Here is a 24,371-nt window from a genome sequence, read left to right as displayed (position 1 = left end):
AAAAGGCACATGATGGCCAGCTTGGACTTTTGGCACCTGAAGGACTCAGACTATGAGAAACAAGATTTTCTGGTCTGATGAAACCAAGATTGAACTCTTTGGCCTGAATGCCAAGTGTCATGTCTGGAGGAAACCTGGCGCCATCCCTACAGTGAAGCATGGTGGTGGCAGCATCATGCTATGGGGGTGTTTTCAGCAGCAGGGACTGGGAGACTAGTCAGGATTGAGGGAAAGAATGAATGGAGCAGAGAGATCCTTGATGAAGTCCTGAGCACTCTGGGGCAGGTTCTCAGACTGGGGCGAAGGTTCACCTTCCAACAGGACAACGACCCTAAGCACACAGCCAAGACAACGCACGAGTGGCTTCAGGACAAGCTTCTGAATGTCCTTTAGTGGCCCAGCCAGAGCCCTGACTTCTCTGTTGAGACCTGAAAATAGCTGTGCAGCGATGCTCCATATCCAACCTGACAGAGCTTGAGAGGATCTATAGAGAAGAATAAAATTAACTCCCCAAATACAGGTGTACCAAGCTTGAAGCGTCATAACTAAGAAGACTCGAGGCTGTAATCGCTGCCAAAGGTGTTTCAACAAAGTACTGAGTAAAGGGTCTGAATATTTATGTAAAGAAGGTATTTCAGTGTTTTATTTTAACCTGTTTTCGCTTTGTCATTGTGGGGTATTGTGTGTTGATGAGGAAAACAAATAATTTAATACATTTTATAATAAGGCTGTAATGTAACAACAAAAAGTCAAGGCCTACTCAAATGATGGTCAGTAAATGGGACCTCACTCAGTAGTGTCGAGTCATTTGGGATGTTTAAGAAGGTGGGGAATGTCATTTTAATTCCGATCAGGTATGCGTCCGTGACAGGATTTTATACATGGCGCTGGTACCTACTCCCTGCACATGCTACAGCCTCTTCAGCTCAGTCAGACACATAAAGTACATGGGGGCTTTGAGCCCACCCCCGTGATCCTCTTCAGCTCCTCCATCAGAAACCCTGCATGACCACCTGAGGCAACAGAGTCCCAAAATACATTTCTGTGGCACTGTTGATTTTCTGAATGGCCTGGTTGAGGCTGGACAGAGGAATCTGTCTCACGTAGCTTGGAATACTTTCTGACACCATGGCCAGACACCGCCCTGGAGGGAAGACTTTCTGACACCATGGCCAGACACCGCCCTGGAGGGAAGACTTTCTGACACCATGGCCTGACACAGCCCTGAGAGGAGACTGACACCGCCCTGGAGGGAAGATATGTGCCCTGGATTAATGACAAAAAGAGAGCAGAGGTTTGACTAGTAAGTAAATCTATTGGAATTGGTAATGGTGTAACTCTTGTTAGGATATGTTATTAATAAACCTATTCTACTTTCTTGTTGGCATTAAAAGAGTTGACCTGTTCTTCCCTGTTGCTGTGTGGAGGATTGAAGGTATGTAGTGTGGCTGAACTAATGCTGTGGGGAGTTTCTTGCTCTGGGAAATGAGCTGTGAGATGAAAGACAAAACCCATCATCAGAACCAGTCAGCACCGAAGGTAAAATAACATCTCTCTAAAAGCCCACTTGGTAGTACAGACACTGAAGCCCTTGCACCCCTATCTGTGCACAGGAAAGGCAGTTCCCACATCTTCTACTCCACAAGTCTCCAGTGCAATCACCTTAAAGAGGTCCTGTGTGACAGAGCTTAGGTCCGGCATCTCGGGACCGAATGGCTCGGGGTAATCCCCTCACCCGCAGGGTACCCATGTTGGATGCCTGGGTGGAACCGTCCGGCTCCTGCATTGAGAGGGGGCTTTCCTGCCCCATGCTCTACTCCCCATGGGCTCCACCACCACCCCTCTACAGTCAGGGAGAGAAGGGACAGCGAGGCAAAATAGATACTCCAACTTAACTATTACTATAAGTAAGCACTCAAGTGACTTTATAGCAGTTTCAGCTTACAAAGGGCAAAGTTGCCCAGAAAGGACTCTATGCTTGGCATCTCTGGTGTAGATTTTTTCCACTGTACATCCAATGATTGAGATCTCTGGCACATTATATAACCAGGCTTGATTGGCGCCTCTATTGGAGGTTGGAAGTTCCAAGTGATCTTGTTCTTCATCTGCCTGTGTGTGTCTCACCCTGCAACATGACAGTTACTCACTATATTTGAGTGCAATTTGTAGTTATGTCTATGGTCCATGCCTCCATAAATACATAAATAAACAGACATGTTGACAGACTGACAGTAATACACATCTTTCTGTTGCTAAGGAGCCTGTTGATGTACGGGATCTCAAATACTGGGACCTCAGTGCGGCTTGGGTCACTCTCTCCCTTCAGAAAAGGGGACGTGGATGGGCTTTGATCTTCAGACCTGGGGGGAAATAAAATGTATTCACATGCTTATCACAAACAGACAAAAATGTCACAAAAATAGTCCCAGGCAGTGTCAACATCAGGAGTCAGACTTACATGATCTGCACCATAGTATTGATAGAGTAAGAACGCTTGCTCATCAAACAGTCTGAAATGTATTTTAAAAATATAACAGGGTTTGGCTTTGGTAGTTTATGTATTTCTAACACAAGCTTTTGCATAGCGATCACTCACATCATTACAGAATATCCCAGTCAATGTGTATTTGTGAGGGGTATTCGTTAGAATGGCCAATAGTGTTGATTTTTCAGGTGCTCTGGGATTCGGTCTTGTAGGAGCATTAATTAATTGTGCGAGAGTCACAGTACTTTAAAAGAGTCCGATACAGACGTAAGCATGTCTCAGTTCAAATCTCATAAAATAATGAATTCAGAGTCATTTAGCTTCTGTAGGTTTAGAGAGTTTAGTGCGTCTCCCGAAGCCGGTCTGTAGCAGCCGACTACAGTGATGCGGGAGTCCTTATATACAGTTGAAGTCGGAAGTTTACATGCACTTAGGTTGGAGTCATGAAAACTCGTTTTTCAACCACTCCACAAATTTCTTGTTTAACAAACTATAGTTTTGGCAAGTTGATTAGGACATCTACTTTGCGCATGACAAGTAATTTTTTCCAACAATTGTTTACAGACAGATTATTTCAGAATTCCAGAGGGTCAGAAGTTTACATACATTAAATTGACTGTGCTTTTAAACAGCTTGGGAAATTCCAGAAAATGATGTCATGGCTATATAAGCTTCTGATAGGCTAATTGACATAATTTGAGTCAATTGGAGGTGTTCCTGTAGATGTATTTCAAAGCCTACCTTCAAACTCAGTTCCTCTTTGCTTGACATCATGGGAAAATCAAAAGAAATCAACCAAGACCTCAGAAAAAAATTGGAGACCTCCACAAGTCTGGTTCATCCATGGGAGCAATTTCCAAACGCCTGAAGGTACCACGTTCATCTGTACAAACAATAGTAGCAAGTATAAACACCATGGGACCACGCAGCCGTCATACCGCTCAGGAAGGAGACGCGTTCTGTCTCCTAGAGATGAACGTACTTTGGTGCGAAAAGTGCAAATCAGTCCCATAACAACAGCAAAGGACATTGTGAAGATGCTGGAGGAAACATGTACAAAAGTATCTATATCCACAGTAAAACGACATAACCTGAAAGGTTGAGTGAGAGTGGTGCTGATGGTATTGTTGGTCTAGTCGGAGTCACACTTTTGACCTCTTTTTCCGCAGCAACCAGTGATCCGGGTCAACAGCATCAATGTAACAGTACAGCTTTCGTCGCCCCGGGCTCGAACCAGAGACCCTCTGCACACACAGACAACTGACACCCCTGAAGCATATTTACCCATCGCGCCACAAAAGCCGCGGCCCTTGCAGAGCAAGGGGAACAACTACTTCAGGTCTCAGCGAGTGACGTCAACGATTGAAACGCTTTCAGCCCCGCACCACCGTTAACTTGATAGCCATTTCACATCGGCTACACTAGGAACAGTGGGCTAACTGCCTTGTTCGACAGATTTTTACCTGGTCAGTTCGGGGATTCGAACTTGCAACCTTCCGGTTACAAGACCAACGCTCTAGGCTACCTGCCTGTTGGCGCATTAGCTGCTCCTTCACAACAAGCCAGTTATGTAAATCATTCTCTAAATATGTATACTAATGAGTCACATGGTTATTATTAACTACAAGCAGCTCATCATGTACCACATTGAGGGTTACATTGAGGCCGCTGACCTCCGAGTGCAGCTCATGCAGAACTTGCACTGCACCCTCAGTGCTATGATCTGAAACAGTTTTACAGCACGTTACACAACAAAGTGACAATACGGTAGAGGTGGACTGACTCTTCTTCTGCCATACACCTATCAAAATGGTTCTGATCCGACATTTGGCCTCACGTCTAACCAGTGGAACATTCATATAAATTACATCTAGTTTCAAAGGTCTTTTGGCAGACCGCCTGCTTATCAGAGACCAATCTCGTCATTACATAGCTACTGTATCTCTGGTGGAAGTATGTTTCATACATTCTTCGTCTTAGTTGTGGTGTGCTTGCTAAAGACCGGCAGTTTCAATCTTCACCGCTAGGTTTCGCAGCGAAAAAAGTGCCGACGAGGCAATTTGTGTTTCTAAAAGTAGTATCGTTATCTTGAACTGCAATTTAAACAACTTTCGCTGTCTGTTTAAATTCATACAATTTGGCACAGGAATTTGGCGCCACATCCGGAAATAGTTTTAGTATTTACTATTCAGGACTTTCACCACCGAAGAAGAGAATGGATCTTGAGTTAAATGCAAAACTGCCACCTACCGGCTTCACGATTAAATACATTTAGTTAGAGAATCAAATCAACGTTTATTTGTCACGTGCGCCGAATACAACAGGTGTAGTAGACCTTACAGTGAAATGCTTACTTACAGGCTCTAACCAATAGTGCAAAAAAGGTATTAGGTGAACAATAAGTAAAGAAATAAAAACAACAGTAAAAAGACAGTGAGAAATGAGCAAGATACTTTTTGAAGAATTCTGTGGTGGACTGACTATCATCATGAAGAAAAACATCAAAGGCAAGAGTTCATAACACACTTCAATATGAACATTTGTAACATTCATGACAAAAAAGTCTATCCATCTATTCATTTGCAATAAGCTCACTTCCTTTACTTATAACCCTCTTTAGCATGAGGACGATTAATAGAGCTAGGAGGTGGAGGAACCTTATCAGATCGCTGATTATGCTGGAGAGTGTATAAATACTGAGGAAACGGTGAAGGTCACCACAGACCTGACGAAGAAACATTCTGACTGGTGAGTAATGGAGTAACATGTAAACTTTCTATAATCTGAATAGCATAAGTATTTACAGAAGATTATGGTTGGTAGATATTGGCCTTCTGTATTGACTACACTGGCATATTGGCCTATAATTAGATCTATTTCTCTTGATTCCTCAGCACCAGAATCAGCCAGCTATTTCACACTTAACAGATATTTAGTAAATAAAACCATTTAGTTGTAGCGATGGCAATGTTCGGCAAGGTGCTGGAGCCGGTGGGCTACATGCAGACCATGAGGACTCTGGTGGAGGGCATCTGTACCTACCTGGGTGGCAGTGCCTCAGCTGAAGAGACAGACCTGGCCAGGAAGAACCTGGACTACATAGACCAGGAGCTGGCTGCTGCAGGGCCGGGCCTGCTGACCGACCAGGAGGTCCATCGGCTGGAGGATGACCTGGCCGTGGTCTATTACCAGCTGGGCGCGGTCGTCAGGGCCCAGTCTGAGTTCACGAAACGGGAGACAGAGGTGTTTCTCCAGTATGTTCAGGAGCACCGGCTGGAGAGGCAGCTGACGGCACTCCACAGCCGGCTGATGGGGGTGTCGGTCCTGACAGACCAGCCGACCCTGCTGGAAGAGCTGGTCCAGAGCCGCAAGCCCAAACGCTGGGAGATGAGGGAGTTCTGTGTCAAGGTCAGTGGGGGTCAGGGAGTGGTCAGCCATCAACACACAATTCTCAACAGGCAATAGAGGTCATCATGTTACATTCTAAATTTCTCTAACCAATTAATGTGTAAATCACATTCTTTGGTTTACCAAAATGATCCATGAAGTTCAAAGAACAAAGTTGCTTGCCTGGGCACCATGCCTTATCTGACTGTCAGACTAAAACAGTTTGTAAATAGACATGAAGCTAATGCTTTTCTACACTCTTAGAAAAAAGGGTTCCAAAAGGGTTCTTCGGCTGTCCCCATAGGATAACCATTTTTGGTTCCAGGTAGGACTATTTTGGGTTCCATGTGGAACCCTCTGTGTAAAGGGTTCAACATGGGACTGAAGAGTTCTACCTGGAACCAAAAAGGGTTATTTAAAGGGTTTTCCTATGGGGACAGATGAAGAACCCTTTTAGGTTCTAGATGGCACCTTTTTTTCTAAGAGTGTAGCCTACTTCCAGATCTGGCACTCAGCCAAATTATTTTACCCCTAAACATTTTACACTAAAATAGTCAAAGTTACTGGTTGTGTGTTTTATTCAAAATAGATAGTGATAATTGTAATGCAGTTGCATATACAAAGTTCACCCCTATCTTTTCCAACACTTGGAACGTCACACTGAAAAATGTATTCCTCTGCTAGTGAGCAGAAAATGTATGTGGAGAGACAACCTTATTTCACCTTGCGAGAAATACAAACACATCTGTTATGTTAACCTTGGATAACTTATCAGTCACAAACATTGCAGCAAAATGTATGAGACTGATTAAATACAAGCTATTTTGGGCACTGTGTGATCTTGAAGGATCGTCCCAGCCCCTACTGTTGAAGCAGATTTTTTTCAATCATATACATTATCGTGAATATTGATGAGTGAGAAAGTTAGACACAAAAATATCATATCCCCCCCGCCCCCAGTGTAACCTCCCATTTTATTGTAATGGTGAAAGGTCTTGTGGGAATGATGTGTTTATCTAACTTTCTCACTCAACATTATTCACAAATTCATTCAGAATTATCTGTAATCATGGTAGCATCCACATGAATGTACAAGTGTTTAGAAACATTGTATTCTTCTTTACAATAAAAGTAAAGAAGAATACATTATTTACCATTAATTTCTATTGGGAACAAAATCATCTGAAACACAATCAAATCAAACTGCAAATGCGTTCAACAAATTGAGTCACAAGCTTGAAGTGGTCATTGCGGTCTCTGAATATGGGATCAAACACTTAAAGTAGTGAAAAGTTCATACACAAGTGAATTTGTCCCAATATCTTTGGTCCCCTAAAATGGGGTGACTATGTACAAAAAGTGCTGTAATTTCTAAATGGTTCACCGATATGGATAAAAATACCCTCAAATTAAAGCTGTCAGTCTGCACTTTAACCCCAGTCAGTGTATGATGTCAAATCCAAAGTGCTAGAGTAGAGAGCAACACAAATGTCTCTGTCCCAATACTTTTGGAGCTCACTGTGTATAGATCTATGCTATGCCTCTCCAAATGCTGATTCTTCAAGATGCAGTCTGTTCAGTAAAGTAGACCACCAGTTAACTAAGGGGGGCAACACTACTATTATTTAATCTCCTGAACATGAGTCACATAGTCATAGCAGAGAACTTGGGTTTTTGTTATATCAGCCTCTCTTCCTTCCTCTTGCAGGTGAATTTTGTCCTAGGCACGGGTCTGCTGTGCCTCTTCACCCAGGCCTTCCTTACGGGCCGAGATCAGGCCCTGCTGATGAAGACCTGGTCTGAGCGTATGGGTGCCCTCTACAGGAAGATGAAGACCACTGGGGGTCGCTGTTCGGGCTACTTCCTACAGCAGGCGGAGGAAGACGTGCGTCAGCAGCTGCAGGAGGCCATGCAAAGCCGTTCAGCTCCCGAGGAGGCGGCAGCCGGCATTCTAAAGACCCTGGAGAAGAACTACGACTGGCTGCGCTGGGCCGTCATGGTGCACCCTGCCATGGGGCCCTTGGAGGAGGATGGGGGGGAGGGCCGGGGGAACACACTACAGCCCAACCACTTCCTGTCCGTGTCATCTGAGGCACCATGCCCTCATGTGGTGGCCTGCTACCGTGACACGCCCACCTCGCTGGACAAGAACCACATCCACCAGCTGATCGTGGACCTGGAGTGGAAGATCCCCAACCCACCTCCAGAGGTGTATGCTGCCATCGAGGAGGACCCAGGGAAGGCCCGACGCTACCTGGCCTCTCGCATGCTGAAGAAGCTGCAGGAGGGGCTGGGCTCAGCGGTGGCTGTCCACGTGGTGCCGGGGAAGATGGAGATGAAGTGTAACTTCCCCCAAGCCTCCTACTACCTGTACGAGTACAAACATAGGCTGGCCTCGGGCACCTTGTGTGTGTTTGGATAAGAGAGAGGGGGGCTGGCTAGTCTTGCAGGCTTAGGTTCAGCTGCTGCATCTGCTGGGGCTGGGCACACATGAATGAATACACTACTTAAAAAACCTCCAGATGTTCAGTCAACTGAAACTATGTTTCCCCTTTTTATTTCAGCTGTTTCATAACCAAATAGACCTTGTTTTATGTAACTGACATTTCTTCACAATAAACGATTAGAAAAACAAAACAACAATTTTAATCATTGCCTGTCCTGAAATACATTCTCAGTTAAAGCAACAATATTGTGTGGTGTTTGGAATCCACCCAGATCTAGAGTATAACTATTAGTAATCCAGACTATGGGTTGTATGATGCACAGCTGAACATGTATTGTGGATTTGCTAAAGTTGAAGAAATAAATATTCATAAAATCTTTATACATAAAGTATAATACAATTTTAGACCAGTTTACACAGTACCAAGTCTGAGCTACACTATACATAAGTGGTCACATAAATGGGCGCACTGCACTAGAGATGTATCACATCTTCCTTGTCCTGTTGTGCATACTTTTCCATGTCCCTCCTTATGTCAGGGAAGCTCTGTAGAACCCTCTGGAAGCGATCTGAGGATAGGGAGAAGAGCTGGCACGTGGTCAGAGCTCGCACCGTGGCCAAGCGCTTTCCTTTGGTCATGAGGCAGGTCTCTGGAAACCAGTAAGGCACAGAACACGATATACATTTATTAAAATGCATATCAGATATGCCCACTGTTCCTTGTCATATCCTGCATAGTCCCAGGGATGTAATCAGCACAACCATGTAGAACAGGAGAATAAGAATAACTTGTGTTGGGGGTTGGGTCTTTTTCAATTATGTAAGAAATGGATGAAGGATGAGGTTTGACTATCAGAATTTCAAGATTACCCAATCTCTTGTGTGATGGCCTGAATAGAATGATAGTCTGAACAAATGAATGAATGATGCTGAAATGAGCTACTCGAATGTGAGCCTGACCTCCAAAGTAGTCGCCGTCAGCCAGCTCCTGCGGGAAGGAGTCTGTTTCCACCAGGACCTGGCCGTGCTCGATGAAGAACATGCGGTCGCCGGGCGCGTTCTGGTGGAAGATGACATCATCCTCCTGGAAGACCTCGTGCTGAAACTGGAGGAGGACGGTGTTCAGGAAGTTGACATCTCGGTTCTGGAACATGGGTACGTTGTTCAGCAGGCTCGAACACATCACCGTCAGAATCTCCTGTATAACACACACAAAGCTTTTCTTCAGATTGTTTCATAATAAAGTTGCACAACTAGACAGACAGATTCCACTATTAAACACAGCTGTAATAATAAGGAAATCACAGGTAAATAGAATGTAGCTATGTACTTCATGTAGTTACGTACTTATACTTTCACCGAACAAAAATATAAACGCAACATGCATCAAGATTTTACTAAGTTACAGTTCATATAAGGTAATCAGTCAATTGAAATAAATAAATCAATAAATTAGGCCCTAATCAATGGATTTCACTGGGAATACAGATATGCATCAGTTGATCACAGATACCTTAAAAAAAAGGTAGGTGCGTGGTTCGGAAAACCAGTCCGTATCTGGCGTGACCACCATTTGCCTCATGCAGTGCGACACATCTCTTTTGCATAGAGTTGATCAGGTTGTTGATTGTGGCCTGTGGAATTGTCCTACTCCTCTTCAATGGCTGTGTGAAGTTTCTGGATATTGGTGGGAACTGGAACACTCTGTGGTACGCGGCGATCCAGAGCATCTCAAACACGCTCAATGGTTGACATGTCTGGTGAGAATTTAGACCATGGAGAACTGGGAAATGCTTTAGCTTCCAGGAATTGTGTACAGATCCTTGCGATATGGGGCTGTGCATTATCATGCCGAAACATGAAGTGATGGTGGTGGATGAATGGCATGACAAGGGGCCTCGGGATGCATTCAAATTGCCAATGATAAAATGCAATTGTGTTCGTTGTCCGTAGCTTATGCCTGCCCATACCATAACCCCACCACCACCATGGGGCACTGTTCACAACATTGACATCAGCAAACCGCTCACCCACACGACACCGTTGTCTGACATCATACCAGGTACAGTTGAAACCGGGATTAATACATGAAGAGCACACTTCTCCAGCGTGTCAGTAGCCATCGAAGGGGAGAATTTGCCAACTGAAGTCCCTTACAATGCCGATCTGCAGTCAGGTCAAGACCCTGATGAGGACGATGAGCACGCCGATGTGCTTCCCTGAGATGGTTTCTGACAGTTTGTGCAGAAATTCTTTGGTTGTGCAAATCCACAGTTTCACCAGCTGTCTGGGTGGCTGGTCTCAGATGATCCCGCAGGTAAAGAAGCTGGATGTGGAGATCGAGGGCTGGCGTGGTTACAAGTGGTCTGTGGTTGTGAGTCCGTTGGGCGTACTGTCAAATTCTCTAAAACAACGTTGGTGGTGACTTACAGCTCTGGTGGACATTCCTGGAGTCAGCATGCCAATTGCACGCTCCCTCAAGTTGAGACATCTGTGGCATTGTGTTGTGCGACAAAACTTCACATTTTATAGTGGCCTTTTATTGTCCCCAGCACAACGTACACATGTGTAATGATCATGCTGTTTAATCAGCTTCTTGATATGCCACACCTGTCAGGTGGATGGATTATCTTGGCAAAGGAGAAATGATCAATAACCGGGATGTAAACAAATGTGTGTAGAAAATTTGAGAGAAATATGTTTTTTGTGCATATGGAACATTTCCGAGACTTTTATTTCAGCTCGTGAAACATGGGATCAAAACTTTACATGTTGTGTTTATATTTTTGTTCAGAGTATATTTTTTACATTTGTACATTATTATATAAGGTCTGCCTAATGTAAAGTGGGACCTAAAGACATAGTGAATACAGAGAAGTTGTATAAAATAGAATAGAATATGACTGAAGTACCTCTCTCAAAGCTGAGGAGACTGAAATTAGAAAATTCTTCTCGTCAAACCATCTCCCCCCATAGCGGGCCCCGTAGTACTTGTTGATGCGAAGCCGAAGGTCATTCGGAAGCTTCAAGAAAGTCATGTAGTCATCTAGATGATTCATCTGTAGATTATCAGACATTATGGCCTTTGAATGACATGCCATTACAGTTAAGTGACATATCAATGGAGTTCCTTTCTTATGTGATCAAGTTTGAACCTGAGTCATCTGTGTTAGCTTTATGAGCTAAAGCCCAGGCATTAAATCTCCATTACACTTAGTATACCTTGTTCTTGTAGGCCTTTGCTGCTTGGTCTACGTTGGTTATTATGGCAGCAGCGTTGGCCACCAGTACAGTGTACATTAGAGCCCCAGACAGCATACTGGTCATGACCACCCACAGCTCCACCTCATCTATGGATCAGAATACCCAGTACACACAAATACAGTGTAATAATTTGCTATTAAACTCCACGCACTCCAGTCTTGGAGTAGCATCAGTCTAATAGAATATCACCAGATTATGAACAGTCCTTACTTGTTGGTGACTCCGTAGAGCCATAGGAGATTTGGATCATATGAGAGAGAGCCCGAAACACTCCAAAGGAATACTTCTCACCAACCGTGGCATTCTGGAAAATACCACATTGTTTATATAGGGTGAATTAACCTTTTCAATGCAGCTGAGACCTACATTTCAGTATGTGTGGGGCTTACCATCAGTTTCTCTCGTCTGACCCAGCAGTCTGATGGGAACTCCTCCAGCATCGGGACAAAGTACTGGATACAGCCGTTCCAGTGGCACAGCAGGAACATCATCATAAACAAAGACAGTATGCGGAAGAACAGTTGAACATACTCCAAGTTGGCATTTGAAACCTATCAGGAAAGAAACAAAGGCAAATTATTAAACCTGATGCCACAAAAAATATTGATTGGACTGCAAAGATAACCTAGATGTGTATGCCAATCAAAAGCACTACCCCTGTACATGTTTGTATTGCTTCTTGGCCAAATGTATTTGTAGTACAAGGTTTGACTTTGTGGGGATGTGCAGCATACATATCAGAACTTACCTTCTCAACTTCGTTGAAGAAGCGGACAAGCCTGGAGACTCTGAGGAGCCTGACGAGGCTGATGATTCGGACAAACATGAGAATCCGGACCATTCTACTGGCTTTGGAACCTGAGGTGGAGGTGTCACTGTGGGATTGTAACTCCTGTCACAATAAAAATACACAAATACATATTTTAATTCCATGATCTTACATTAGACTGGAACTACTGTATAACAGCATGATGCTGGAACAGTTGGAGTGATTTATCATTACCGCAATTAATAATATGTAGCCAATTGGGAATGCTGCAATCACATCTGGTATGAACCAACTCTTTAGGTAAATCACACTGATCTTTTTGATATCCAGGATAGCCACCTGCGGAATTGAATAACAGACAGTAGATGTTCAGATGATTGATATTAATGAATGGCAGCATGCTTCAGACAAATGAATCATTCAACCATTCAACGGAAGCTAAATGTTTTGGGATTCTGGCCAAAATGAAACGAGACAGTGATGCCATCCAGAATGTACGTCATAAGCTATTAATAGAGAAGTGCATTAATATAAACTTGACAGGGTAGTCAATTGGCCAAACTTTCACATTAATATTTTAAACCAACTTGACCTGAAACTGAAACAGCATAAAGCACTAACTGGTTCTTGATCAGCCCCCTTATTTGCCCATTTCCTTTTTATCAAATAACAATGATCCACAGCCATGTTTAATTATGTTTCATTACCGGTGCACTTCAGGACATATTTACTAAGCATCTTGGTCCTAGGTAAAGTTTGTGCCTGTTATTTTCATGAGAGAATTTAAGATAAAAGGAAACCTAATCTATAAATAGTTATCTGTAAATGAATCTACTTCTCAGAATCTTTATCTTCCAAATTTGGAAAATTCCCTCTTGCAAATAACAGCTGCAGGCTTAGCACATGCGCCAGGGGTTCAGTTAATCTGGCCCCTTCTGTGTATTGAAACTAATACAGATAGGGCAAATTGGGATTGCATGCTCGTGGAAGGGGATTATAAAACTATCACAGATTGGGACTGGTCTGAAAATACAGTAAAGTCAGAGCCACGTTACCTCACTGTCCTCAGAGATGATACCCATTCGAAAATTCAGAGCCACATCCATCAGAAACAAAGTGTCCGAGAAGACATTGAAACCTTCCCAGCCCACTCCACTGTACCCGTCTAAGAAAGCTATCTCCATGGGGATCCCAATCAAATTCAGGAATGTGATGGCAACCATACACATGATGTAGTAACTCCTACAAGACACAATAACAAAGGGTTTGCATATTAAAGACATGCAGACACGCAGTTCTCAGAAACACTGTTTGAAACACCCTTTCGTGTTTTCTTTGGCATATACCTAAGCTCTTTGCTGTCTTTGCAAACTTTGCTGTGTTGTGCTTTGACAGGCAAACAAAATGCCAAGACATCCCCAAGGTCTAACTTGTTGTTCTAGGACAGACAAAATGCCAAGGCAGCACAAACAGTAGTTAGAGAAGAATACCTTATGGGGCTGAATGGGTGGATGACCCAGACTCCACTCTGCAGCTGGCGTATACATTCCTTCTCCACAGCTATCTCGCTACCGTACACAGATAGAGATTGCCTGTTCAGCTGAGGCAGAAAGACACCTCTCCAACCACAGGTGCTGGCTGTGCGTCTGCCGACAGGGGCTTGGGAGTTCTCCATCCCAGAAGGAGCACACAGTTCCTCTGTTCAGCCGACCGAGCTGGCCATCCTTCCCTGGGCTGCTGAAGAGTCGCGTCTAACTCAGTCTTTTTGGTCACAGGGTAATTTTCCATCACAGCTCCTGTGGCCGGGGCTTATTGAGGTGGTGTAGTGGGAGGAGAGTGGATGCCAGACCTCTCTCTCTCTCTCTCTCTCTCCCTCCCTCCATGGGAAACATATGTTTATATTGCCAAAGCAAGTGAAATAGATAAACAAAAGTGAAATGTTTTTTTACAGAAAACATTACACTTACAAAAGTTCCAAAATAATACAATTATTTCAAATGTCATATTGTGTCTATATGCAGCGTTGTAATGATGTACAAATAGTTAAAGTACAAAAAGGGAAAGTAAATAAATATTGGTTGTATTTACAATGGTTTGTTCTTCAGTGGTTGCCCTTTTCTTGTGGCAACAGGTCACACATCTTGCTGCTGGGATTGCACACTGTGGTATTTCACTCAATAGCTATGGGAGTTCATAAACATTGGATTTGTTTTCAAATTCTTTGTGGGTCTGAGTAATCTGAGGGAAATATGTCTCTCTCTCCCTCCCTCCCTCCCCGCTGATAAAATATTGAGTATCTCCACCATGCAAGCATGAATTAAGCCCAATCAAAAGACGAGTCTGGATGACATGAATACTAAATACAATAGCTGGTTTTGAAGATCACAATTATTATCATCTGAACTAGACAACTAGGAGGGCACAGGATGAGAAGTTTAGTCATTGTAACAGTTGACCATTGACTATGAAAAATAACGACTCTCCTTTTGGTCTGATCTGTTACCCACCAGCATCTCCTCCAGTAAGATGGGAATGAGGGAATCGAGTTACACACAAGGGAACTTTATTGCCATACACAGTGCCGGCTCCAGGCATAAGTGACATATGGAATCATGGAGTAAGCATAAAAGTGTTAAACAAATCAAAGTACATGTTATATTTGAGATTCTTCAAAGTAGCCATCCTTTGCCTTGATAACAGCTTTGCACACTCTTGGCATTCTCTCAACCAGCTTCATGAGGTAGTCACCTGGAATGCATTTTTTAACAGGTGTGCCTCAACATTGGGATTAGACACCTATAAAAAAAAATGTATATACTGTAGCATACAGTGATGGGGTAAAGAACTACATGCAGTTCAACTAGTAATTTAATTACATTTTGATGTAGCTTGGTGGTAGTTGAACAAAATGTAATCATTGGTAGTGTACACCATGTAGTGGTGTAGCTAACTACTGGAACTATACATTACTTCTTTTTTTTAAAGAACAGAAAATATGGGTAAAGTAGGCAAGATTTCCTTTTTTTGGCATCAGACCTGCCTAATTCTGACTTGAAACATAGTCTTTGTGTTTAATAGGCTAAATTACACATCGGACTCCAGAGTGATCTGTTCTTGCAATTTGTAGTCCATGACATTTCAGATGTGATAATTTTTCACAATGTAGTGAACTACTTTTTCAAAGCAAGTTTAGTTAAGTCAATTATACAATATGTTTTAATAGGGTAGCTCTAGCTTAACTTCTTCCAGTGTGAAGTAATTGGTAGCTTGGTAAACTATATTTTCAATGTAGCTTTAAATCACTGAAATGCTTTCTAAGTAGTAACAATCAAATTAGTAAAAATCTCATTTTAAACAGCTTACTATAAGATTTCACCTTTCTTATAACTGTAAAATACACTGCTCAAAAAGATAAAGGGAACACTTAACACTTAAACAACACAATGTAACTCCAAGTCAATCACACTTCTGTGAAATCAAACTGTCCACTTAGGAAGCAACACTGATTGACAATAAATTTCACATGCTGTTGTGCAAATGGAATAGACAACAGGTGGAAATTATAGGCAATTAGCAAGACACCCCCAATAAAGGAGTGGTTCTGCAGGTGGTGACTACAAACCACTTCTCAGTTCCTATGCTTCCTGGCTGATGTTTTGGTCACTTTTGAATGCTGGCGGTGCTTTTACACTAGTGGTAGCATGAGACGGAGTCTACAACACACACAAGTGGCTCAGGTAGTGCAGCTCATCCAGGATGGCACATCAATGCGAGCTGTGGCAAGAAGGTTTGCTGTGTCTGTCAGCGTAGTGTCCAGAGCATGGAGGTTCTACCAGGAGACAGGCCAGTACATCAGGAGACGTGGAGGAGTCCGTAGGAGGGCAACAACCCAGCAGCAGGACCGCTACCTCCGCCTTTGTGCAAGGAGGAGCAGGAGGAGCACTGCCAGAGCCCTGCAAAATGACCTCCAGCAGGCCACAAATGTGCATGTGTCTGCTCAAACGGTCAGAAACAGACTCCATGAGGGTGGTATGAGGGCCCGACGTCCACAGGTGGGGGTTGTGCTTACAGCCCAACACCGTGCAGGACGTTTGGCATTTGCCAGAGAACACCAAGATTGGCAAATTCGCCACTGGCGCCTTGTGTTCTTCACAGATGAAAGCAGGTTCACACTGAGCACATGTGGCAGACGTGACAGAGTCTGGAGACGCCGTGGAGAACGTTCTGCTGCCTGCAACATTCTCCAAAATGGGAGAATGGCAGTGGGAGAAGATGGGAGAAGATAGAGCGAGACATTCTGCAAGTTCTCATCTATGAAATAGTTGATCTCAATACAGTTCCCAAAACTAGAATCTGTTACGAACAGTGGACTAAGTTTTGTAGACTTTGCCAAAGTTTTTAAAAATGACATTGTTTAGAAGGAGTGCAAGGGAAAATGTTGTTATTGCACACTCACGCTTTACAGAGAAGACATTCCCTTATGGAAATATGCAAATAACTGCTAAAACATGCCAATAGGATCTTGCTAGCTAGTGCTTGGCTCGTCCCACCTCCTTGCTTGTTCTACACACTATCTCTAATTTACTCCCATTGGAAAAGACAGGCTGTGGTCTATCTTGGGTTAGTTATACAAATGTTTGGCATCGCAATTGAGGCCATCTCCATTTTGAAGTAGTCAATTTTATTCTTATGCTACTTCTATGAGTTGGCAAACAAACTGAAAGGGTGCACACTGCCACTGTGTGTTGTTTGAACAGGCATAAAGCCAAGCTCGCCGATTTACTGCCACCTGCAGTTATGGAATGTTTCAATGTGTTTGGAGTTACCTTTATATCTAATAAGCTATGTTAGAGTTTACACTTCCTTTTCAAATTTATTTATTTATTTTTGGTGGGGGATTAGGGGGGGGATCAGGCCTATTTCTCCTTGCCGTTATCATTGACCTTAAAAAAGTATGATGGGGTCCCTGGGCAAGAAAAGGTTGAAGACCGTTGAAGTTTGGGCAGAGAGGAAGAGGTGAGGCAAGAGCGTTTACTCAGGCCATAATCTGTTCACGAAAATAAGACCACAAAGTGAGGAATGTTTGTATGGAGGTCAATGAAAAATATAATTGATAATTTGCTACGTCAGGCTTATTTGATCTAATATAAGTTTCGTAATGGTTAGGTTGTTACGAATGCACTGATATAAGTGGACGCACAAAAAAATGTGATATCGGAGTTGTGCCTGTTGTTCTCAAGCGTATTTGCCCTCTCATTTGCTATAATGGTCCCACCTGATCTTGCCTTCTCCCACCTGCGTTCCATCTTTGAGGACATGTATTTCCATTTTTAGAGCGGTCACTCTACTATCTGGTCAATAAATAATCTTTGGTATGGGTAACTGCATACTTGGAGTGTGTCTGAAAGTGGGCGTTGCAAAAGAAGTGGGTGGATCAACAGCAATGGGTGTAACATCAGTGGGTGGATCAACAGTGATGAGTGTAACATCAGAGTGGTATAATACAAAGAAAGCTAGATCTACTCAGGCTTTTATAAAGCTAGCCAGCTTCAGTTAGCTTTACATTCCAGCTCAGGCTTCATCCGTACTACGACGGTGGATATTACTTGTCTGCCCCCACTAACTCTAACAGGCTTGTAACTGCGAGTGCAAGTAGCTAGTCAAATGCCAAACTCTTCATTGAGACAACGGGTTAAGGGAGGAGGATTGGAGGGAAAGAGAAGAGGTTGAAAAGACTGAAGAAGGCAGAGGATGGGTGTGAATCTGTTGAAGCTAGCAATAACAAGGGAGAGGATGTTTTGAGCAAGATTGGTGTCAAGTTCAAACAGAGTGAGCCGGACACCAGTTTGAGTTCTGGAAGTGAAATGGAAGGGCTAGAAGGTGTTGTGTGGAGCTTTGAGCCTTGCATTGATGGACATCGTTATGATAAAGGTATGTTTAGTCCAGAGATTAATGAAGAGGGTGGAACCATGTCTTCTGGCTCATTCATGGGTGGTTTCAGGTTTGTTGGAAAATATGGTGGGTGCTTTTGTGTCGGTGAAGGTAACCCAAAGTGGTTTGTTTGTGTTTCTTCAGATCAGAGGGCGCAGCAACTTGGGAAAAGACCTGTATCTTTCTTTGCACTTAGATACAGGGCACAGTTAAAGGAAGTGATTTCTGGGGTAGTGTGGAGGTGGAGCAATTGAAAAGGAAGATGCCTGGGGTTTGTGATGCCCACGGGTACAGCCATCAGTGGGCCTTAGAGGCCACCCACTTGGCAGCCAGGCCCATCCACTGGGGAGGCAGGTCCAGGAAATCAGAATGAGTTTATCCCCACAAAAGGACTTTATTACAGACAGAAATACTCCTCCGCAAACCCACCCCCCGTCAGATGATCCCACAGGTGAAGAAACTGGATATGGAGATCAAGGGCTGGCATGGTTACACGTGGTCTGTGATTGTGAGACCGGTTGGAAGTACTGCCAAATTCTTTAAAATTATGTTGGAGGCAGCTTTTGGTAGAAAAGTTTACATTATACTCTCTGGCAACAGCTCTGATGGACATTCCTGCAGTCAGCATGTGAATTGCACGCTCCACCAAAACTTGAGACATCTGTGGCATTGTATTGTGTGACAAAACTGCACATTTTAAATTGGCCTTTTATTGCCCCCAGCACAAGGTGCACCTGTGTAATGATCATGCTGTTTAATCAGCTTCTTGATATGCCACACCAGTCAGGTGATTATCTTGGCAAAGGAGAAATGCTCACTTATAGGGATGTAAACTAATTTAGAGAGCATTGATATAAAATGCATTTTCCACTTTCAAGTTGAATTTTCACTTGTTGACTGATGCACTGGCAGTGGCTGCTAGGAAGGGAGAAACGGCAGACCAGAAGACTGAAGCCAAGGCAGCACTGGTCCACACCTGCCCAGTCTGTTGGGTGAGTAGTATTGGTTGATACTGTATGTGCCTTTAGGTTCCTCTCCATGTGTAGGCTATTGTACTGGGCCCCGTTTCTCGATAGTCATGGAACAGTCTTGTTTTAACGATGCATATTTCCTACAATGGCAAAAGATGTAACATGCGTTTCCCAAACACCATGCAGAGAGAACATTTGCTAAGTGCATCGTTGAGGCATGTGTCGATACTGATATGATCAAAAGAAAGGCAGCACTGCTCTCGGATCAGCTTTCTCCATTTAGATCTTACCTTAAAATTGTAATTATTCCACAATACTGATGATGGATCAGCTCCTAGAACGATATATTATCAACTATGGCTGCAAATATTGAGGCAGCTTATTCTGATGCTTAGGTTACTGAGTATACCAAGCATTAGGAACACCATCCTCATATTGCGTTGCACCTCCCCTTTTGCACTCAGAACAGCCTCAAGTCGTCGGGGCATGTACTCTACAAGGTGTCGAAAGGGTTCCACAGGGATGCTGGCCCATGCTGACTCCATTGCTTCCCACTGTTGTCAAATTTGCAGGATGTACTTTTGGTGGTTGACCATTCTTGATACACGTGGGAAACTGTTGAGTGTGAAAAACCCAGCATTCTTGCCGTTCTTGACACAAACCGGTGAGCCTGGCACCTACTAATGTACCATACCCTGTTCAAAGACATATTTAACTGTTGTCTTTCTTTTGTATATCTGTGCCATTCACCATCTGAATGGCACACATACAGTACATACTACCTCAATTGGCCCGACCTTGAGCATGGCTGAGGTTCCCCCATGACCAGCTCGGAAACCGGATTGCACTGTGGAGAAGGTAATGTGGGATTCGAAATGGTCAGTGATCTGTTTATTAACTTGGCTTTTGAAGACTTTAGAAAGGCAGAGCAGGATGGATAAAGGTCTATAACAGTTTGGGTCTAGAGTGTCACCCCCTTTGAAGAGGGGGATGACCGCAGCAGCTTTCCAATCTTTAGGGATCTCGGACGATACGAAAGAGAGGTTGAACAGACTGGTAATAGGGATTGCAACAATGGTTGCGGATAATTTTAGAAAGGTATACATTATTGTAATATACAACATTGTACGAGATCTTCAGTTTCTTGGCAATTTCTCGCATGGAATAGCCTTCATTTCTCAGAACAAGAATATACTAAAGAGTTTCAGAAGAAAGGTCTTTGTTTCTGGCCATTTTGAGCCTGTAATCAAACTCACAAATGCTGATGCTCCAGATACTCAACTCGTCTAAAGAAGGACAGTTTTATTGCTTCTTTAATCAGAACAGTTTTCAGCTGTGCTAACATAATTACAAAAGTGTTTTCTAATAACCAATTAGCCTTTTTAAAATGATAAACTTGTATTAGCTAACACAATGTGCCATTGGAACACAGGAGTGATGGTTGCTGATAATGGACCTCTGTACGCCTATGTAGATGTTCCATAAAGAATCAGCCATTTCCAGCTACAATAGTTATTTACAATGTCTACACTGTATTTCTGATCAATTTTATGTTATTTTAATGGACAAAGAAATGTGATTTTCTTTGAAGGTGGCTTTTAAAGCGCATATTGATGAGTTATCAAGCTGGGAATGAAAACAGGCTTCTTCTATAGAAATAGTAGAAAAGATATTATTTAGGTGACGTTCCTATCGGTCCTTGACAATGGCGACACCATCTATTTGAACACAGGTGCCACTTCATTAAAGCCGTTAAATGCAGTTTTTATTACGGGTGACAATTTTAGTACTCATCCCTGCATTCTCTATCAGAAAGTTGGTTGGCCCTCTTTGATGGCAAGTAGGTTGATACATTGCTATGTTTTAATTTATAAAGTCATTTTACAAAAAGTCCCCCTGTACCTAACGTCTTTACTAAACTTTAGACATACAAGTACCACATGGATGGCTAACTCTGGCAATTCCTTTGATCTCTACTGAATTAGGTAAATCAGCTTTTAGGTTTTTTGCACTTTATTTGTAGAACTATCTTAAAAATGTTTTTGAATGTATGTTTTGGTGCACTCAGGGCAATTCAGAAAGCTGATTTGAGGACCTTACTACTGATGAATCTTTTTTTTTTTATGACCATGTTTTTCTTCCTGCCTGCGTTTTGTGTATTTTCTGTAATTCATGTAATTCAGGGCTCATCTGTAAAAGAGACCTTGGTCTCAGTATTACTCCCTGATAAAAATAAAGGTTAACTAAAAACGTTACTAGCTTTAGTATGGGCAAACTACTGCTTGTACCACTTATTTTCTCTTGTGCTTTAATGAGTGACGTGTTATCACTTAAAAAAAAATAATTTATAGGTCTCACCTATTGCAAGTCAAAATGTGATAGGTTCATTCCACTGACACACCACAATTCTGCTCTAATACAGTTGAATGGCAGAGGCCAGCTTCTTAAGGGGTGGCGGCGTAGCCTAGTGGTTAGAGCATTGGACTAGTAACCGGAAGGTTGCAAGTTCAAACCCCTGAGCTGACAAGGTACAAATCTGTCATTCTGCCCTTGAACAGGCAGTTAACCCACTGTTCCTAGTCAGTCATTGAAAATAAGAATTTGTTCTTTACTGACTCGCCTAGTTAAATAAAGGTAAAATTTTAAAAATTATAATTACAGAGACATAAATATCATACCACCCCAAAAATGCAAAATTACCGTTATTGTAATGGTGAGAGGTTTGCATGTCTTACATGTCTTGGGGGTATGATATTTGTGCGTTTAACTTTCTCACTCATCAATATTCACGATTCATTCATCTATCCGCAATCATGGTAGCATTCACATTAATGTAGAAGTGTTTAGAAACACATATTCTTATTCAGAATAAAAGTGACTACAAAATGACACTATACATTATTTACCATTCATTTCTATAGGGCACAACATAATCTGAAACACAACTAAAACAAATAGCAAATGCATCCAACAAGTTGTAGAATCACACACGCCAGGTAAAAACATGGACATTAGATTAAATGATCTATAATCATTAAAAACAACACGGGAGGGGCACCTTGGTGGGGAGGTCTGGGGGTCCTCCCATTTTGGGGGGCATCTAGAGCTCATTTCCTGCATTTATAGACAATCTAATATGACCCATGGCCCTTCTAGCCGTCTCTATTTAGAACAACAAAAAGTAAGCAAAAATGCCCACATTCATCAAGCTAAGTAAGAGATCATTATTAAATGTGTTTAAGGGATTGATGACAGAACTATATTTTTTTCAGTGTAATTCCTATCATAAGCCTAATAGTACTGTAGACCTCTTTTTACTTGCACACAATATAGCTGGGTCATCCCGTCTTGCCCCTAGGGGTCCATTGCCATGCAGCGCCCCAACCCAACACACCTCACTCAGCTTTAGGATCTTAGTGACATTCATTATTGAATTCAATAACATTCAATAACATTCATTATTGGTTTCAGGTGTGTTAGGCCAAGGCCAGAGTGACAACCAACAGTGCGGCAGACCCCCAGGGCCAGGAATGAGCAGCCCAGCAGCTAAGGATTGCTTAAACAGTCTCCACTATCAACATTTCCAAGCAAACAAAAACAGGGAGAAGGGAGAATCTTAGGACATGCTGAGATAAAAGAACTCTTTGCCAGAACTCTTTGAAAGACTCTTTGCCAGAATTCAGCCAGTGTTCACAAGACCATAAAATATGCAAATATGGCCCCTTTTGTGTTTTACACCTCCAGCAGAAGAATAACAATTCTGAGTGCATGATATTCAGTTTCACTGGCATATAGTAGGTTCTATGAGTGGTCTTAAACTGCAGTAATTTATGTCTGAGATTATATGAACATGGCTGGGCATTCTATCATATCTGTATCCATTCATCATCATCAATAGCATCTCCCAGATCTTCCTCACATTTTTGTGCCATCGGGAAAAGCCTCTATCAACCCTTAATACAATTTTCGAAATTAACTTCAGAGGTTTGTCAGATTGCTTTAAAATAGTTTCTTGCTTGTCCATTGTTTGCTGCACAGAGGGAATAAAGTGTTGTCACAGACTGGTTGAGATCTGGAGACTGGCTAGGCCACTCCAGGACCTTGAAATGCTTCTTACGAAGCCACTCCTTTGTTGCCCGGGCGGTGTGTTTGGGATCATTGTCATGCTGAAAGACCCAGCCACGTTTCATCTTCAATGCCCTTGCTGATGGAAGGAGATTTTCACACAAAATCTCACAATACATGGCCCCGTTCATTCTTTCCTCAGTCGTCCTGGTCCCTTTGCAGAAAAACAGCCCCAAAGCATGATGTTTCCACCCCCATGCTTCACAGTAGGTATGGTGTTCTTTGGATGCAACTCAGCATTCTTTGTCCTCCAAACACGACAAGTTGAGTTTTTACCAAAAAGTTCTATCTTGGTTTCATCTGACCATATGACATTCTCCCAATCTTCTTCTGGATCATCCAAATGCCCTCTAGCAAACTTCAGATGGGCCTGGACATGTACTGGCTTAAGCAGGGGGACACGTCTGGCACTGCAGGATTTGAGTCCCTGGCGGCGTAGTGTGTTACTGATGGTAGGCTTTGTTACTTTGGTCCCAGCTCTCTGCAGGTCATTCACTAGGTCTCCCCGTGTGGTTCTGGGATTTTTGCTCACCGTTCTTGTGATCATTTTGACCCCACCGGGTGAGATCTTGCGTGGAGCCCCAGATCGAGGGAGATTATCAGTGGTCTTGTATGTCTTCCATTTCCTAATAATTGCTCCCACAGTTGATTTCTTCAAACCAAGCTGCTTACCTATTACAGATTCAGTCTTCCCAGCCTGGTGCAGGTCTACAATTTTGTTTCTGGTGTCCTTTGACAGCTCTTTGGTCTTGGCCATAGTGGAGTTTGGAGTGTGACTGTTTGAGGTTGTGGACAGGTGTCTTTTATACTGATAACAAGTTCAAACAGGTGCCATTAATACAGGTAACGAGTGGAGGACAGTACAGCCTCTTAAAGAAGAAGTTACAGGTCTGTGAGAGGCAGAAATCTTGCTTGTTTGTAGGTGACCAAATACTTATTTTCCACCATAATTTGCAAATAAATTCATTAAAAATCCTACAATGTGATTTTCTG

General features: G+C 42.8%; 2 protein-coding genes and 1 long non-coding RNA gene across 3 annotated transcripts; 1 reads left to right on the top strand and 2 right to left on the bottom strand.

Annotated features, from left to right (window-relative positions):
- Nucleotides 1-661: 661 nt before the first annotated feature.
- LOC112224937 lies at nt 662-3,287 on the bottom strand. Its single transcript, XR_002949511.2, has 4 exons — nt 3,227-3,287; nt 1,663-2,360; nt 1,402-1,490; nt 662-1,266 (listed from the first exon to the last, which is right to left on the bottom strand). It is a non-coding gene; the product is annotated as an uncharacterized LOC112224937 (long non-coding RNA).
- A 1,597-nt stretch (nt 3,288-4,884) lies between these two features.
- LOC112225485 lies at nt 4,885-8,323 on the top strand. Its single transcript, XM_024389484.2, has 3 exons — nt 4,885-5,233; nt 5,380-5,893; nt 7,581-8,323. The coding sequence occupies exons 2-3, from the start codon at nt 5,447-5,449 to the stop codon at nt 8,292-8,294; spliced, it is 1,161 nt and encodes a 386-aa protein (XP_024245252.1). The 5' UTR covers nt 4,885-5,233; nt 5,380-5,446; the 3' UTR covers nt 8,295-8,323.
- Nucleotides 8,324-8,389: 66 nt separating this feature from the next.
- LOC112225484 (potassium/sodium hyperpolarization-activated cyclic nucleotide-gated channel 1) lies at nt 8,390-14,163 on the bottom strand. Its single transcript, XM_024389483.2, has 10 exons — nt 13,842-14,163; nt 13,407-13,593; nt 12,586-12,690; nt 12,331-12,474; nt 11,972-12,133; nt 11,793-11,886; nt 11,541-11,668; nt 11,231-11,377; nt 9,279-9,516; nt 8,390-8,968 (listed from the first exon to the last, which is right to left on the bottom strand). The coding sequence occupies exons 1-10, from the start codon at nt 14,024-14,026 to the stop codon at nt 8,793-8,795; spliced, it is 1,566 nt and encodes a 521-aa protein (XP_024245251.1). The 5' UTR covers nt 14,027-14,163; the 3' UTR covers nt 8,390-8,792.
- Nucleotides 14,164-24,371: the final 10,208 nt, after the last annotated feature.

This window comes from Oncorhynchus tshawytscha, linkage group LG26 (genome assembly GCF_018296145.1).
Source record: "Oncorhynchus tshawytscha isolate Ot180627B linkage group LG26, Otsh_v2.0, whole genome shotgun sequence".
NCBI classification, from domain to species: Eukaryota; Metazoa; Chordata; class Actinopteri; order Salmoniformes; family Salmonidae; genus Oncorhynchus; species Oncorhynchus tshawytscha.
Note: the sequence above shows the minus strand (reverse complement) of the source record. Positions and strands in the feature narration are given on the sequence as shown.

Coding starts and splice junctions, on each gene's coding strand:
- LOC112225485 (XM_024389484.2), top strand. CDS start 5,447: ATGGCAATGTTCGGCAAGGTGCTGGAGCCGGTGGGCTACATGCAGACC. Junction 5,894..7,580: donor TGAGGGAGTTCTGTGTCAAG/GTCAGTGGGGGT, acceptor TTCCTCTTGCAG/GTGAATTTTGTCCTAGGCAC.
- LOC112225484 (XM_024389483.2), bottom strand. CDS start 14,026: ATGGAGAACTCCCAAGCCCCTGTCGGCAGACGCACAGCCAGCACCTGT. Junction 12,134..12,330: donor TCTTCAACGAAGTTGAGAAG/GTAAGTTCTGAT, acceptor CTTTCCTGATAG/GTTTCAAATGCCAACTTGGA. Junction 11,378..11,540: donor CAAAGGCCTACAAGAACAAG/GTATACTAAGTG, acceptor GATAATCTACAG/ATGAATCATCTAGATGACTA.